An 18,716-nucleotide genomic window follows, 5' to 3' on the forward strand; every position below is an offset into this window, starting at 1 on the left:
AGCCCCCGCATGGTGTAACCTATTAGCACACTCAGCTGTTGATAGAAAGATTGGAGGTTCAAATCCATCCATCAAGGGGTACCTCGGAAGAAAGGCCTAGGGGGTCTACTTCTCAAAAAATAGTCACCAAAGGCTTTATGGAACAGAATTTTACTCTAAAATAGTGTCAGTTCTGGCTTTTTAAAACTAGTTCATGGAGACAACGTGCAAGGCCTGAACTGTTCTAGACCTCAGAGTCATCCTGTCTAGCAGAAACCTATTCAAGGGCTGAAGACTCCAGAGGCCCAAAACTCAAGTGCTGACCCGAGGTTTGCCTTGAGCTGGGCACTCACCTGGTCAGAGGCGTAAGCAATGAGTCGGGCATTCAAGGAGGACTCCTCAGCCTCAGGCTCAGATGTTTTCATTTCCAGGATTTTGTTCTTCCTTGCTGCCAGCAAGGCTATCAAGGTTGATTCACTGACTGTGCTCTGTAATGGAAGCAGGATCATCAATACAGCTTCTCCTATCAAATTCCTCAAGGTGTTTCATAGGGGTGTAGGTGTGTGTATGTGTAAGAGCCATTCCTAAAAACAACTGCCTCCTAAGGGGCCATCCTTCCACATTCACAAAGATTCATTCCTAGGACACTTCTATTTCATTTTCCTGAAAAATAGTGAAAATTTACCTACTATACTTAATGGCGAAGTCATGGAAATAGAATCCTGCCAGATAGGAGTTTACTCCCCATGAAAAACTCATTTAAAAGAAAGAATTCTCCATTTATAAGGTATGGAAATGGAATATGATGAGAATTTGAACCTGATTTTGTTGCTGTTGGCACTTGTGGGCTTCTCAGCTATTACTGCCCTTGCTGATGACTCTTTTCCATTCAAAAGATGGAGAACATTTTTTGCCACCTCTCTCTTGTTGCTGTAAGGTGCCATTGAGTATAGTTCAACTCTATGAATAACAGATCTGAACCCGGTCTTAACCAATGGCATCCTCATTATCTCTGACACACTTGACCCCATCGCTGCAGTCACTGTGTTAATCCATCTCGTTGAGGGTCTTCCTCTCCTTCACTGACCCATTATCTTTCCAAGCATGAAGGCTCTTTCCAATGAATAGCCTCTCCTAGCAACATGCTCAACTTTGTAACTGAGACAAAGTTTCATCACCTTTACCTCTAACAAGCACTCGGCTGCACTCTCCCCATGACATATTTGTTTGCTCTTTTGGCAATCTTAAGGATAGTCAGTGCTCTTCTCCAACACCACAAATTCAAAGGCATAGACACTTCTTCTGTCATCTTTTTCATGGTCAAGCTCTCAGATGCATAGCAAGTGATTGAAAAGACCATGGCCTGGATCAGAGATACCTTAGTCTTCCAACTGACATCATTACTCCTCAGTAATTTGGAGAGGTCCCTCACGGCCAACTTGCCCAATGCAGTATGTCTCCCTGATCTCCTGGCTACTGGTACCAAGGGTGTTGATTGTGGATCCAAGTAAGATGAAATTATTAACAATTTCAATATTTTCTCTATCCAGTGATAAAGATTTTTGTCTTCTTTTAGAACACTTAATTGTGCTCATATAAAACCTATACCTATGTCAAGAAGCTGTTGTCCAAACAGAGCAAGGGAACACTGCATGGCTTCTAAAAAGGAAAGGTGTACATTAGGGTTGTAACCTTTGTCCACACTTATTCAACCTGTATGCTGAGCAACTCATTTGAGAAACTGGACTCTAGGAAGAAGAATTTGGCATTAGAATCAGAGAAAGACTCACCAACAACTTGTCTTATGCAGAAGACACAACCTTGCTTGCTGAAAGAATGGAGAACTTGAAGCATTTACTGCAGAAAATCAAAGACTGTAGCCTTCAGGATGTACCTCAACAACCACTTCCCTTTGTGAGAACACAGATTATTCAAACAAGAGCTGGACCTTATAGAGTCTCAATATGCATTGATTTGTGGGTTTTGTGAGGTTCAGCTTTCAGTCTTGCTGTGAGATTGGTATGTGTGAGTCGCCTAGAGAATGAGTAGGTCCAACAAACATGGCAGTTTTCACATAATAGAAAACCTATTTCATTCTCACAGCCACTCTTTAAAGAAAATATTATTACTATGCCAATTTTTTTTCACCCCTGATGCCCTCATGATAAAACTACCTGTACTGTCAATCCAAAGGCACACAGTTTGAATCCACCAGGAGTTCCGCGGGAGAAAGATGGGCAAGCTCCTCTCATGCGATTTACAGCCTTTGAAAACCTGCTGGAGGGTCACTTACAGGTCAGCACATAACAGTAACATCCCTACTTTAGGGAGCTTTGGTGGCCTAGCAGTAAAGAGTTGCACTATCAACCCAAATGCATGTGGTTCAAATCTACCAGCTGTTCTGAGAGACAAAGATTGGCAATCCCCACCCATATGATTTTCAAGCCCTGAAAACCCCCTGGAGGGTCAACTATGAATCAGTGCCAACTCAATGGCACACACCAACAACATCCCTGTTTTAGGGAGGTCTGGTAGTAGCAGATTAGAGAGAGAAAAAAAGAGTCCCAATAGATGGATTGACAAAGTGACAGTAACGACATTGTTGTTGTTAGGTGCTATCAAGTGGCTCTGTGAACAACAGATCTAAACCCTGTCCGGTCCTGTGCCATTTTCTCATCATCACTGATGCAATTAAGCCCATTGCTGCAGTCGCCCATCTTTTTGGGGTCTTCCTCACTTTCACAAACTTTTACTAGCAACATGTCTAAAGTATGAAAAAAAAAAGCTTCTCCATCCTTGCCCCCAAGGAGCATTCTGGTTTCACCTTTCCCAAGACATATTTGTTCATTCTTTTAGCAGTCCATGGGATATTCAGTACTCTTCTCCAGCACTACAGCTCAAAGGCCTCAGTTCTTCTTCTGGCATCCTTATTCATTGTCGTCTTGTTGTTGTTATTGTTGTTGCTGTTGTTATGCGCCGTTGCGTCACCTGCAACTCATAGTGTCCCTATGTACAATAGCCCTAAACCCTGCTCCATCCTGTGCCAGTCTCCTTGTCTCTGATACACCCTCCCCCATCACTTCAGTCACTAAATCAATCCACCTCACAGAGGATCTTCCTCTCCTACGCTGTCCCTCCACCCTACCAAGCATGACATTCCTGTCCAAAGATGGATCCTGCCTTGCAACATGACTAAAGTATGTCAGACAAAACTTCACAATCCTTGCCTTCAAAGAGCAGCCTGGTTTAACCCTCTCTAGGTTGAACCTGTTCGTTTTCTTAGCAGTCCATGGTATAGTCGATACCCTTCTCCAGAACCACAGCTAAAGGCATCAATTCTCCTTCTATCCTCCCTAGTCATTGTCCAGCTCTCTGACGCATAGCAAGTGATTGCAAAGACCATGGCCTCTACCAGATACACCTTAGTCTCCAGAGAGACACCATTGCTCTTCAGTACCTTGGAGAGGTCCCTAACAGCAGACTTTCCCGTGGCAATACGTCTTTTAGTTTCCCGGCTGCTGGTGCCAAGAGTGTTGACTGTGGAGCCAAGCAATCTGAAACTGTTAACAATCTCAATCTCTTCACCACCCATCTTGATGCTGCCACTTGGCCCAGTGGTGAGAATCTTTGTCTTCCTGATATTGAGCCTCAGTCCATATTAGAGGCTGCAGTCCTTGACCTTCTGCAGCAAGTGCTTCAGGTCCTCCTCAGTTTCAGCAAGCAGGGTTGTGTCATCTGCATAATGCAGATTGTTGATGAATGTTCCACCAATCCTGATGCCACACTTCTCATACAGCCCATCCTCCCAGATAACCTGTTCTGTATACAGGTTGAAAAGGTACGGAGATACGACACATTCCTGGCGTACACCCTTCCCTATTTTGAACCATGCAGTGTTTCCTTGCTCTGTTCTGATGACTACCTCCTGGTCCAAGTACAGGTTTCACACTAGCACAATCAAGTGTTCTGGGATTTCCATTCTTCTCAGAATCAGCCACAGTTTGTTGCAATATGTCTCCTGATCTCCTGACTGCTGGTTTCAAGGGTTTTGATTGTGGATCCAATTAAGATGAAATCATTAACAACCTTAGTCCTTTCTCCATCTATCATGATCTTGCCTATGGGTGAGGACCTTTTTTTTCTTGATGTTGAGATGTAATCCATAACAAAGTCTGTAGCCTTTGCTCTTCTGCAGCAAGCGTTAACACAGAAGTATTAAAGGGAGAGGCCACATAGAAAGTCACTAAAAATGGGGAGAAACAGCTGCTTGCATCCCTTTCTAACTGGAACATGGTATGTTTGAAGTATAAATACAGAAAAACTTATCAAAAATGGCATTAAATGCATGAAGATCAACATTTTAAGCATTAGTGAGCTGAGATGGACTGGCATGGGCCACTTTGAATCAGACAATCATATGCTCAACAATGCTGAGAATGAAAAACAGGAAAAATGGTGTTAAATTCATAGTTTTTAAAAAATTCCATGATCTGCCCTATTGTACAATGCAGTGGTGATGGGATGCTATCCACACACACACAAGGAAGACCTGTTGGTATGACTATTGTTCAAATTTAAGCATGACCAACCAAAGAGGAAGAAATTTTCAAATAAGAGGAAATTGAGGATTTCTACAGACTTTTGCAGTCTGAAATGACCAAACATGCAATCAAGATGCATTAATAATTATTGGTGCATAGAACGCAAAAGTTGGAAGCAATGAGGAAGGAATGGTAGTTGGAAAGTACGGACTTGGTAGCAGAAATGAGATTGTAAAAATGGGCTTGAGCATGTCAGAGATTGTGAAGATGGCACAGGATAGGGGAAGATTCAGATCTGTTGTTCAACAGGTTGGCATGAGATGAAGGCTACTAGATGTCACCTAACAACTGTAACAGCTGGTGGCATAATTCATAGAGAGTTGTGCTGCTAACCTAACAGTCACGCCTCTCTGGTAGTTCACACCCATCAACAACATCAGTGAGAAACTATAGACAATCTCCTCCTGTACAATTTGCATCCTCAGAAGCCCAATGGAGTATCAGATATGAGTCAGTTCTGACTCGATAGCAATGAGAAAGACCAATCTCTATTTTAAATATACTAAGATCAGGGAAATGACACATTCTAGTAAAATTTTTAAATGCATTGTTACTAGTTGAGTACTATTCATAGCTACCCTATGAACAACAGATCTGAGCCCTGTCCTATACTGTACCACCTTAATCATCTCTGACGCACTTGAGCCTCTGTGTCAATTCCTCTCCTTGAGGGCCATCCTCTCTTTCACTGACCCTCCACTTTTCCAGGCATGATGTCTTTTTTGAAGGTTGCCTGGTGGTTAGAAGCTGTGCTGTAATTTCAAAGGCATAGGCTTCAAATATACCGGCTCCTCTGCAGGAAAATGAAGGGCAATCTTCTCCCATGCAATTAACTGCCTCTGAAAACCAACTGGAGGGTCAACTATCAAATCAGTTCTAACTCAACAGCATTCAACAACAAACCCAAAGTATGTCAGAAGACGCTTCTGCATCCATGCCTCTAGGGAGCACACTGGCTACACTTTCTCCAAGACATATCTGTTCTCTTGGCAGAGTATGGGATATTGCAGCTATGGGTTGGTTCCAACCCAACAGTACACAGTAATATGGGATATTCAGTATCTTCACCAATACCACAGCTCACAGGCATCAATTCCTCTTCTGTCATTTTTTCTCATTGTCTAGCTCTCGGATACATAGCTGTTGTTGTTGTTGTTGTTGTTGTTAAGTGCCATTGAGTCGTAGACAACTCATAGTGACCCTATGAACGAAAGACTTGAACACTTGTATAACTTTGGTCGTTTCTCCATGTTCATAGAGTTTAGGGAGCCAAGCCTTTTCAGAAGTGGATGCCACTCCTGCTTCCAAGCTTCTTTTAACCGGGTAGCTCCACCAAACACTGTCCACCATGGGCCCCCTTTTCTCATTTGACACATCAGTGTCACAGTGTTTAGCATCACAGCAGATGATTGAAAAGACCATGACTTGAATCAGGTATGTGTCAAAAATTAATAGATACATAAGCATCTATGGAAATGCACAATCTATAAGATTCACCTGTCAAGCTACACGACACTGCATTAGTCTTTCAAAAAGAAAAAAAAATGGAATATGTTAAGGAACCACAGTTTAACAAGTACTCAGAAGGTGATTTGTAGGATAAGATGAACTGATTTCTGTTGTTGGTCCTGCCCACTGTGGAAGCTCTCCTGGGTCTCCGAGGAAGAAACAGAAACCTTCTGAAAGCCTCTGCTTGCCTTCTCTTTCCTCTCTTACTATGAGATGTGAAATGAGACAACCAAGCCGAGATGTCAGATTACAAAGTGAGACATTGGAATCAAGCAATGCTGGAAATGTGAAAATATGCTGATATTTCTACCCTTGTTTTTTTAAAAAGAAAACAGAAGAGGTGTGGTAGCTGTGGTGGCAGTAGACTGAGGCAGAGGAGGGCTGAATGGTAGGAGCGGTGGCAGTGGCGGCGGTAATGTCTGTGACAACATTGGTGTCAGTGATGGTGGTGTCAAGCATGGTAGTGACAGTGGTAATGGCGATGGTGGTGGCAGTGATGATAATGCTGTGAGTGACAGGGAAGGAAATCCCATGGCAAACAGGAGAATTGCTCAGGCAAGAGCTTTTAAAACTATAGACCAGAACATGGTAGAATGTTCTCAGTGGAAGCACCTGCAAGACACCTCCTCCCTGGCTGCTGGGGTGGTGGTGCAGGAAGTGCTCTGGGAGTCCCAGCATTTTCGCCAGCCAGTCCATGACATTCATTTCCAGCTCCGTGCACACAGGGCTGGAAGCCTGAAAGAAGGAATGGAGTGTCATCAGGACTGTCCCTGGGCCACCAAAATACCCCAGAAATACACCCCTTTCTTCCCTGACCTCCCCTGCTCTGATGTTATCAGTGGAGGCAATTACCTCCCAGGAGAAGGGGTCAAGGTCAGGTTCTGTAACCTCTCCTCTCTTATCTTCTGACAAACCAAAATTAGAAAATAAGTTAACACTTTGTATGTATTTCAGCTTCACAGAGGTGGATTCCTTTACAAGGCTTTGTAGAGAAAGTATCCTAGAAATCATTGGCTTAGTTTTGGCTTCTCAAGTCCCTAAAATGTCTAGTTCAGAAGCATTCTAAAGGCTAGAGTTTCAATGGACAGAGTTTTTGGACTAAAAAGAAAGCACTCTTTAAAAAAGATAGTAACCCCCACTCACCCATACATACACACCACACATCCTCGCACATGCGCACAGTAAAAGCTTAGCAAGCGTTTGGTATGATTTAAAGCTGATTTGTGGTCATGGGTTTAGTCCCTTGAGAGGTGAGCTGTTAACTCAAAAGCCACACCTCCCTAGTGGTTCATATCTATCAGCAGCTTCATAAGGAGAAAGACAGTCAATCTCTGGTGCTATTTATAACCTCAAAAACCCAATGGTGGCTCTACTGTGAGTTGGTTCTGACTCAATGGCAATGAGTTTTGAGAAGAAATCCTGATGTTACAGTGGGCTGAGCGTTGAACTGCTCCCTGAAGACTCAATGGCACACGTCCACCAGAATGAGGCAGTAGTATGGAAGTAGCTCTGTAAAGATTTACAACCTTGGACACCATCAGAGGCAGTTCTACTATGTCCTCTAGAGCTAGTATGAGTTGGAATTGACTTGATAGTAGAGAGTTCGAGTGTTCTTTAGTTTGACTTTTAGCCTAATATATAAGGAAGTGCACTGACAACTCAAAGGCAGACGGTCTAAATCCACCAGATGCTCCTCACAAGAGATGGTCAGTCTCATTTAATTCCATTTTCAGCTTCTGAAATGCTGATATAGTCAGTTCCAACTCAGCAGCAATGTCAACCCCTTAAAGACAAGAGTATAGGGGCAATTTGGACCCAGTGGGCACAGAAGTGTACTAGTTAAGGTCCCTCAGTTTGCAATAGACAAAAATCTCAGATCAAATTTTATCTCTGTGTCTAGGAAGACTATAATCTTGGGAAGATAAACTACTTACAGGGAAATCTCCTCACCTGAAAAATTAGGCCAATACTCCTGATTCTGTAGAATTCAAAGAAGTTAGATAGCTTCATTTATATAAAGTGTAAGCTCAGTTGTGTAGCCATTATTACTATTAACCTGGAGACTTACTCAGGAACCTGGCTTTCTTGTTAGGTAACACTGAGTCAACGACGACTCATGGCAATCCTTGAATAGTGGATCTGAACCTTGTCCTAACCTGGGACATCCTCACCATCTCTAACATACGTGAGCCCATTGATACAGTCACTGGGTCAATCCATCTTGGTGAGGAACTTCCACTCTTTCATTGACTTTCCAAGCATGATGTCCATTTCCAAGGACTGACTCATCCTAACAATATGACCAAAGTATGTGAGACCAAATTTCACCTTCCTTATCTCCAAGGAACACCCTGGTTGCACTTCTGTCTGCCCTAAGACATGATATATCTGGGACCCATTTCCTGCTCTATCCCTCACTGCTACTGGCAATGGTCATTTCTACTTACCCAGGTGAACCCCAAGCAGTTGATGGCATCAGCCAGCATGTCTCCCAGCAGGGATGGCCAAGAGTTGAGGGCTGGGTAGTAGGCATGCATGTGGGGGCTCTGCCAGTGTACCACCTGGGGGCAGAACATGCACACAATTCCATAAAAGTTGAATAAGTTCACTGTTATTTTCACCACCCACATTTCTGATATTCCAGACTAGTTTATCAATAGCTTGTACATATGAAAAGACCAGAAGGGAACACGCAAAATGAAAAATTATTACAGTAATTAGGGCTGTAAGATTTTGAGTAGTGTTCACGTTTATTTCTAATATTTACCCACCCCACCCCATGTCACCCCCACTAAATAATAAAAGAAAAAGGAGACTATGGGCTCCAGGAAGGCAAGTTGCTCATCCCAGCCAGTTTTTTTGCAAAAACTATCCTTTTTTAAAAAGATGAAGCACAGCGTTCTATGCACTCAGGTCCTCCAGAGGCTCTGTTAAGGGTTCAAAGGTGCCTTAGCGTCTCAGGAGTGGTGGAATAAGGAGAACCCTCCAGGGTACTCCAGCTACTCCAAGCTACCCCCTGAGCCCACAACAAAAACCTGGATGTAAAATATTGTTATGGCTGTTAGTATTAGTTGTCTTAGAGTTAACCTACCCATCCCAGCTCCTGGCAACCCATGCGTATCAGACTATTGCGACTTGTAGAGTTTTCATTGGAAACCTTTTAGTAGTAAATCCTCAGGCCTTTATTCCTAGTCTGAACACATGACAAAAACCTGCTCAGCAACGTAGCAACACGATGATAGCCATACCATCTGAAACATTTGATATGCGCTATAACACAGATGAGATCTTTTCTCCAACCCTCTTCAATCTGCATGCTGAGCAAATCATTCAAGAAGCTAGATTGAATGAAGAAGAATGGGAAATCAAGATTGTAACAAGACTCATCAACAACTTATTCTATGCAGACGGCACAACCTTACTTGTTGAAAGTGAAGAGGACTTGAAATACCTGCTGCAGAGGATCAAAGACTACAGTCTTCAGTATGGATTAAATCTCAACATCAGGAAAGAAAAAATCTTCACCACTGGACCAATCAACAACATCAAGATAGATGGAGAAGAGACTAAAGTTTTCTATGATTTCATTTTACTTGGATCTACAATCAACACCCATGATAGCAGCAGTCAAGAAATCAAGACATGTTACATTGGGGAAATCTGATGTCAAGCACCGGTCCAAAGTGCTAAAGAGTAATGATGACAGTTTAAATACTAAGGTGCCTCTGATCCAAGCCATGGCCTATTCAATTAGCTCCTGTACATCTGAAAGTTGGTCAGTGGATAAAGAGGACAGAAGAATTGAGGTCTTTGAATTGTGGTGTTGGAGAAGAATACTACGGACTGCCAAAGGAAAAAAAAAACAAGTCTATCTTGGAGGAAGTGCAATTGGGGTTCTTTTTAGAGACAAGGATGGTGAGACTTCATCTCACATACTTTGAGCATATAGTCAGGAAGGTCAAGTTTCTTGGAGAAGGACATCTTGCTGGAACGTTGGAGGGTCAGAGAAGAAGAAAGCTCCCAGCAAGATGGATTGACACAGTGATTGTAGCAATGGGCTCGAGCATATGGAAGATCATGAGGATGGCACAGGGCAACTGTTACTCACAGAGTCACTATGAGTCATAGTCTACTTGATGCCACCCAACAGTAACAAGTGAAAGAAGCCAGACATAAAAGGTCACATCTTATGGGATCCCACTTATATGAGGCACTAAGGACAGGCAAATGCTTACAGACAAAAAAATCAAATTAGTAGTTAACTGGGGGCAGAAGGCATGGGGGGGAAATGGCTTAACGGTCAGTGGATTTCCTTTTAGGATGAAAATGTTTTGAACAAGAAATAATGAGATAGAGGTAATGCTTGTACAACATTGTGAATGCCCTAAATGCTCCTGATTTTGTTCACTTTAAAATTGTTAACTTTGTCTTCTGTGCATTTTACCTCCATTTTTTAAAATGGATGTAAAGAGGAACTGGACAGGCAGGGTTGCCACTATCAGCCTCTGAAGCCTTCTCAGGACTCCTCCGCCTCATCTACTATCTAATCTCACCCCATCACACTGTTCTGCAAGCATGTCCTGTTCACATCTGCATTCATGTTTTTTTGAGCAACACTGAGTCCCCTGACAGGAAGGTCCTCCCACAGAGATGTGATCATCCAGTGCTTGTTCTTTCTTAGGGAATTGGTATAAGTTGTCTTTCCTCTGTGAGCTGTTCCCCAGCTCCCCTATCCTTGTGGCCCTCCTCTCCCACAGAGCACTCTCACTCTAGGAGGAAAAACCTGCAGAGAACTCATTAGCTAACACGTCAGTGTGCCCTCTGGCCACTGTGCACAAATTTAAAAATGGTTCCATTGTAAGTATTGTGTCCCAGACAGCGTGTTCTCATAAAAAGAGGATAAGACTCGAAATGCAAAATCAAGGTCCCACTCCTACCATTGCCCCAAAGCAAGAGTGAGAACTTGTATATTTAGTATGAAGTTCAAGAACTTGAGTTTCCAGATTGCATATTTATAAAGTCTTGTTTCAAGACACATACTTAATTTTTTTCCTTAAAGATAATTCCAAAATTTTCATGTCATTTGTCATTATTGTTTTTGAAACTAACCCATATCTGACCCTCCAGTGGGTTTTCAGAGGCAGTTAATTGCATGGTAGAAGATTGCCCATTATTCTCCTCAAGATAAGCTGGTGAATTTGAACCACATGCCTTTGGGATTGCAGCACAGCTTTTCACTAGGCTTCCAGAGCTTCCTAATCATTTATATCATTTAGGACCCTTAAAACTAGGATCTTCTGGACATTCTTAGAGTTCAGTTTCTCATTATAAAATACATTCTGGCCCCTGGGCTTGTGGACTGGCTCAGCAGGGACAGCAAATTGTAAAATATATAGCTTTAATAATAATGAGATCCTAGAACAGTACAAAGAGTCAAAATACTCAGCTGCTAACCAAAAGGGTACAGGTTCAAGTCCGCCTAAAGGAGCCTCAGCGGAAAGGCCTGCAGATCTACTTGTAAAAGATGAGCTACTGAAAATCCTGTAATGTGCTACTCTACTATGTCATATGTGAGGCCACCTTAATAAGGAGTTGACACAAAGTTACTTGGTGTTCATGTTAATGATAAGCTAATATTGTGATGGTGGTCACATCCCACATCCTGGTTAGATAACTGAATCTTTCTCCACATTTTTCACAGGCATAAACTTTCACGTTGTTATTAGCAACCATCTGGTTTATTTTCAGCTGATAGCAACCCAGTGTGACAAAGAAGAATAGCGCCATTGTGTTTTCTAGGCTGAAATCTTTGTGCGAGCAGACTCCCAGGTCTTTCTCCCTCAGCTACTGGATGGGTTTGAACAGACAATCTTTGTGTTTACAGCTGAGGACGTGGATATTGTACATTCCAGGGGCCACTGAAAGTATCACAGGTCTCTTCCATTCTACATGCTTTCTCTTACTGAGTTTTCAGAGACTGTCAGGAAGCTCTGCCATCGTACCTACTTTGACTGTGGGTGGCAGAGAGACACAGGCTACCTATGGCCACAAACACCTTGTTAGGGACAGATGACTCCTGGTAAGTCTTGCCTGCCTCTAGAAATCCACCACATAAGCAGGATGGCACTCTCTCTCACAAAGAGTAAACAAGATGAGAAGAGTACTGAATATCGTATAGACTGCTGAAAGAACGAGCAAGTCTGTCTTGAAGGAAGAGTAACCATGGCACTCCTTAGAGGCAAGGCTGGTGAAACTTCATCTCACATATTTTGCGCATGTTGTCAGACGGGGCCAGTCCTTGGAAAAAAGACACCATGCTGGGAAACTTGGAGTGTCAGTGAAAGAGAGGAAGACCCCCCAACAAGGGGGACTGACACAGTGGCTATCACAAGCGGTTCAAGCAAATCAAAGGTGATGAGGACAGCATAAGAGAGGGTACAGTTCAGATCTGTTTTCAGGAGGCTGCTCTGAGTTGTAATGACTCGTCCCTACTTAACAACAAACAGCCAAGGTTGATGGAACTCGGGTGGCCTACTTCATACGTAGTTGAACTGTTAACCCAAAGGTGGGACCTCCCTGGCAGTTCAAATTCACGAGCAGCTTTGCAGAGGGGAAAAGGAGCAATCTCCTCCCATGCAATTTCCAGCCTCCTGAAAACCCACTGAAGGATCTGACACAACAGACATGAGTTTGAGAACCAGGGTTGGGATTAAAGGGGGAGGGACATTTTCCTCCTCTTAGTGCTTCGGAAGGTTGCAGACAGGGAAGGATTCATCCAGTTTTCAGTGAGGGTGCTGCAAAGTTGAGCAAGCAAAAAGTCAACTGCTTGCAAGCCGCTCAGAGGCTGAGCCAGCCTGGAAGATGAGATGAGAGATTGGGAGCGCCTTATCACAGTCTTCAGCAACAATATTTTGGAAACCCCAGAGAAGGACAACCATCTTGTTGGCACTATCTGTTCTTGTAAGATAAACAAGATAAGAAAAGTCAGAGGAACCCTTATCGAAAGCAGGCAGGCCTCTGCATCCAAAAAATTAGCCTCTTTGACCACATCTCTAGAAACTGCTATACTTTCTCTCAGATGAATCTGCTCATTGCCCCATCTTTTGACAGTTGCTTTCAGTCTCCCTACCAGATTACAGTTAGGCCCTCATCAGATTACACTTCACAGAAAAGAATCCATGAGATAATCTTAACTGTGAGTTTATCTCCTCAATAAAGCTTTGCCAACAAAGACGTTTTTAAAAGATATAGGTTGGGGAGAAATGAATTTTTTTAAAAGAAATGGGTTGAAGAGAAATGAATCTTTAGCTTTGGGCAAACTTGTTCTTCACCTTAGTGCTATGGTCTTTGTAAACTTGAATAATTTCTTACCCAAACTGAGTCCAAAGCTCTCTGAGGTTGATGGAGACACACCTCAAGTCAACCAAGGAAAAGGCTTTGGATACATACAAAGCACCCTGAGCAAGGAATGGAGGAACACAGCCGGAGGGGCAAAGCCTTGTGCTCACATTCCCAACAAGCTAAGCCTGAGTTCCCCAGCAGAGCAACTACAGTGCTCATCAGTAGAAGTAGTAAAGTGTAGGAGAACCAAAGCCTTGGAGCAATGTTGACATAGATTACAATCCTGAATCTGTGAGATTTGGGGCATGACAATTAACTTCTCTAAACCTGTTTCCTCATTGGTAAAATAGGAGTTCTAGAGACACTGGAGTGTGATGGCAATGGTTTATGTAGTCCCCCACTAACCCAGAAGCTGGAAGATCAAGCCCACCTAAAGACACTTGGGAAGAAAATCTGGCAGTTGTTGACAATCCTATGGTAACACCAGAGGTCCCACCATGCGATTACCAGAGGTCAAAGTTGACTCGATGGCAACTGGGTGAAAGGTCACTGTGAGACCTGTGTCACCTGTACAGCAGGTAGTTCAGTGTCTGGCATAGCATGGGGCTAAATAAAAAGGAGAGGGCTTACTGTGAGAGATTTAAACCAGGTCAGGCATGAAAAATGGAGCCAAATTTTTCAAATAGGGTGAACTGGGATATTAACCAAATTAAAAACAATTACAGATTTCAAAGTGGCATATACATTGTATAATAACCAAATCTCTTGCTAAATGAGACAAAAATAACAAAGCCCAGGGGAAAGATGGTGGCAGATATACCACTTTGAATGTGTGTCATGCTCCACCCTAATATCATACTGCACCCTAATATCATCTAATGTCACATGGCAGGATCCTAAAATGGCTCATTCATTATGCTTTTCTGAATCTCCCATTCCAGGACTTTGATCTATATTTTTCCTATTCTGGTGAGCAGTCCAGATCACTAGCCATGATTGAACCAGGTCAAACCTGCTCAATGCTCTGCATGGTGTGTGTTTAGCTTGAGCATCTTGGCACAATTTCTCATGCCTGGAGACCAGAGGAATCATCACAACCCGCTGGGAGCTTGCACCCACAGAGGGCTCCAGCTCCAGTCCCCAGGTGGCAGTCAGATTCCACATTCTCAGCTGTTTCCTGGCCTGGGCCAGAGCCATCACCAGTCTGCATCCCTTGTCACAGAGAGTATCAACAGATCATAGAAAGACCTTTTCAACCCTTAAGAAACAAGGCCTCACCCTGGTAAGGAAGGAAATGGCATCCACTTTACAGAAGAGATGAGGGGGTGCTGACAAGACCTTCCTCTGCTTAGTGGGCCTTCCAACCCGATAGTCAGGACCCTTCACGAGGCTATGTTCTTTGGCCTGTTCTCAGATATCCCGCAGGCAGGTTCCTCACTCTGGTCTTTGGACCTTCTAGAATGATCTCTAGTCCTCTCTATGATCCTTCCACCTCAGTCTTGGTTTTCTTGGCCTGCTCTCCCAGAATCCCACACTTCAGTCAGATACTGTAGTATGGCACCCTGCGATACACCTTTGTTCTCTGTTGAGCCTCTACTTAATACTGCAAGTCCACTCTGGCATCAACAACATAATTTCAGTCAAAATCTTGGCCTTCCACATGCCCCGCGGGTGGGCTTGAATATAGGTGGTCCAACATCTGAAGGCTGCATTGTGCTCCCAGTTTGACCCACCCTAGGCCTTCCTTCAAGGCCACCACCCTCCTCCCTTGTGCCACAAAATCCAGAACCTCCCTTGTGGTTTGCTGTTTCTCACCCCGGGCATGATGATTCGCTCAATGTCCGCAAAGATGTTATCCCAGCTGTCCGGTTCCTCAGGGGCACTGTCAGGGAGCTGGGCATGCAGGTAGCCTGGCTGCACATCTGGGGTGACCTGCCTCTCCCTCACAGTGCTCAGGTACTGGCAGATATAATCCACCATCTCTTTTCCTAGAAGGAAGGCAGAGAAACCAGGCCCATGAGTCCTGACTGGGTGTGCCAAATTCATGCCTATCTTCCTCAAGTCTGGGGGAAGAAGGTGGATTCATGGACCAGGAGAATCAAATCCTTGTCTTTGGAATGAAATCATGAGTGCGATAGAATGAAAGATGCAATGTGGTGCATGAGTGAACAAATGAACAGGAAGGTCCTTCTCCAAAGCAGCAAACTCTAGCACCAAAGGAAAAGACTTCCTTCTCCTTTCCCTTCATTTCTCCATATCAATCTTGGGCCTTCTCTCACAGTTCTCCTCCCCCCCCAAAAAATGCACCTATTAATCTATTACTTCACAAATTCAATAGAAATTCAATGGTTCTTTCTAACCAGATACTTCCAACACACACTCTCACACATACCTTCTATTTTCTTTGTTAACACAGATGGAAAATTTCCATACTTAAGCCAATAAAGGGTGAAAAATCTGTTTGGCCACCATTCCCATTGGATCAGTAATTCCTAACTTTTTTATCTAATGTGTTCTCTCATTTTGAACCTGTGGATATTTCTTAGGATCCAATTAAAACTCCAGACTTCCAGTTACGCAAGGACAAGTGTTGCGTGATCCCACTTATCTGAACGTCTAGTAAAGTCAGTGTTCAGAGCCAAAGTTTATTAGTCGTTATCAGGGGCCAATGGGAGACAAGGGAAAGGGACATTGGTCATTGTTGAGGGGACAGTAAGCTTCTGTTTAGGGTAATAGTTTCCCACTACCATGCTTTCGTCACTGTCTCTAACTTCTCCATTCCAGTCACCAATTATCATTAATGCATCTTGATTGCATGTTGAACAATTTCAGACTGCAAGATATGGTAAAAATTTTCAATTTCTTCCTCTTTGATGTAAGAGCTTACATGTGAATATTAGTCATATTAACAGGTCTTCCTTGTGTGCATATCAAGAATATCCTACCACTCACAGTATTGTATTTCAGGATACAACTTGAAATTTATTTTTTTACTATGAATGTGATACAATTCTTTTGGTTTTTCATTCCCAGCATAGTATAGCATATGATGATCTGATTCAAAGTAGCCATTGGAAATGGACAGTAATACTAAATAAAGTAGTCCTGGTGGTGCAGTGGTTAAGTGTTCAACTGCTAACTGAAAGATCCATAGTTCAAAACCACCAGTTGATCCATGGGAGAAAGACAGAGTATCACTTCCATAAAAATTACAGCGTTGTAAAATCTATGGTGCCGTTCTGCTATGTCCTAGAGGGTCTCGTTGAGTTAGAATTGACACAACAGCAATGGGGTTTGGGTTTTGGTAATATTAAACGATGTAGTGAAGATAATTAACTGAATTGCATTTTAAAAAAAAAAATCTAGGTTGTTACGTACGTAGACTTACACACACTATCTTGTGTATCATGTCTGAGGTTTCTAGAATTCCCAAAGCACAATCATAGACCCAGGTTAAGAAATTCTGATGTCTTGGAGAAATGAGAGATCACATTTTCTTTGGGGTGGGTTTTTTTTTCTTTTTCTACTCCCGCTTCCTTCATTAATACCTCAGTATCTACACATGATTTAGGTGATCAAAGACCTTTATGAACTTAATAAGAAAAAATGATCAAATTAAAACATCCTAAAATCATTGCAGATTTTTTTTCTCTTTCATCTGACCAGGAAAAGTCTCAGTCTTTTCAGTCTTCAGTGCTTCTGTTTCTTGCTCTCTCTGCCTTTTTCTCTCATGTCCTCTCTCTCTCTCTCTCTCCCTCTCTCTCTCTCTTTCTCTCTCTCTTTCTCTCTGAGGTGTGTGTCTGCTGCTTCTCCCAATATTCTTTCCTAGCATCTCCTAGGCTTTTTTTTCCCATCTGGAAAGAGAGAAAGACAAACAGAGGAAAGAAGAATGAGTGTAATAACTTCTCTTTTCACTAGTTCATACATGGCTCTTATAAGCAGAATCTAAATCCTACTGTTTCAAGTTGATTCTGATGCATAGTGACCCTTTAGGACCAATCCAGATGAACTTGCACCCTCTTCTTTTTTTCTTCCTGCTTTCCTCCTCCCCTCCCTCAACCCAGCATCTCTCCCAGCAGTCCTCTAACAGCTCAGGACTTAGTTCTGCATGCGTTCAGGGACAGCATTAACGTATTTGTGTTCCACTCACGGGACCCACTCTTAGCTAAACCCGCTTTGGGTAAGCAACGGAATTAAGCTAATACACAATGAAGTGTAAAGACAAATAGCAAGTTAGTGGCTATCTCTGGGTGGAGAAGAAAGAGGATAAAGTTGGATTTGACAAGAGACAATCTCTTAAAGCCAAAATTTTTTAGACAATATAACAGACTAGTGAGGGATCAGGATATAAAACTATTATGGACAGGACTTCTAAGATTCTCTTTTAAGCAGCTACCTAGTTTCCCTCTGAGGAGAACCAGACCAGAAAGCAGGGTACCCATTTGAGTGTGCGCATCTCACAAAGCTAAGTACATAATGCCAGTTGAGCAGCTCAAGGCTTTACACTTGCAAAACTACTGTCTTACTCTTTAAGTTAGCAGCTGATTGCAAATTGATTTCCATTAATGATACCTAGAGTTGTTGTGATTGTTAGGTGCTATGGGGTTGATTTCAACTCTTTGTGACCCCATTTGACAGAACAGAACTGTCACAGAGGGTTTTCTAAGAAAAATCACTAGATCTTTTCCCACAGCATCACTGTGTGGCTTCAAAGTCAACATTTTGGTTAGTAGCCAAACACTTAACCATTGAGCCACCAGGGCATCTTATGAACACACAGCAGTTACTCACTAAATACTTATACAATGTATGGCCAAGGGAAAGAATGAGAACTGTGAGCTACCTGCTCCTGATATACCCACACAGAAAAATGTGCGTGAACAAAGAAAAGAGATCTTTGAAATGCCAGTAGAATATTCAAGGATTTCCCCCCTTTCCGAAATTAAATCATTACATTTCTCACCACATCTAAGGGGCCAAGAATTCGAATCCTCTATCTTGTGAGAAAGCAGAGAGGAAAATGTGGCATGAATGAAAGCAGAAATATATACAATAAGAGAGTAAAAGGTTTAGAAAAGTTTTCTTAAACTTATCCTGCATTCCTGGAAAATGCTGCTGATGCCAGCGCTGTTTCTCTGTTTAGACTGGAAAGCAATTCTAATTCTCTCAGTCAAATGGCACCCCAAAACCCTAAGGGCACCCACCAGGAGCAGTTCCTGCAGGAGGGGCCCACCACTCACCTCTCTCTCTGTACTCCTCTGCCTCCATCATTTCTCCCCAGGCTCA

The 18,716-nt window shown here is 42.9% G+C and overlaps 1 protein-coding gene across 1 annotated transcript in view; it reads right to left on the minus strand.

Moving 5' to 3' along the window:
* HDC (histidine decarboxylase) overlaps positions 1–18,701 on the minus strand; it is a 35,368-nt gene extending 16,667 nt beyond the window's left edge. Inside the window, exons 1-5 of the mRNA XM_006895329.1 lie at positions 18,671–18,701; positions 15,246–15,418; positions 8,537–8,650; positions 6,702–6,824; positions 333–467 (exon numbers count right to left, since the gene is read on the minus strand). Coding sequence (XP_006895391.1) covers positions 333–467; positions 6,702–6,824; positions 8,537–8,650; positions 15,246–15,418; positions 18,671–18,701 — 576 coding nt within the window. The remainder of the gene's footprint in view (positions 1–332; positions 468–6,701; positions 6,825–8,536; positions 8,651–15,245; positions 15,419–18,670) is intronic.
* Between the last annotated feature and the right edge of the window lie 15 nt (positions 18,702–18,716).

This window comes from Elephantulus edwardii, unplaced genomic scaffold (genome assembly GCF_000299155.1).
Source record: "Elephantulus edwardii isolate Elephantulus edwardi_28Jun2011 unplaced genomic scaffold, EleEdw1.0 scaffold00164, whole genome shotgun sequence".
NCBI classification, from domain to species: domain Eukaryota; kingdom Metazoa; phylum Chordata; class Mammalia; order Macroscelidea; family Macroscelididae; genus Elephantulus; species Elephantulus edwardii.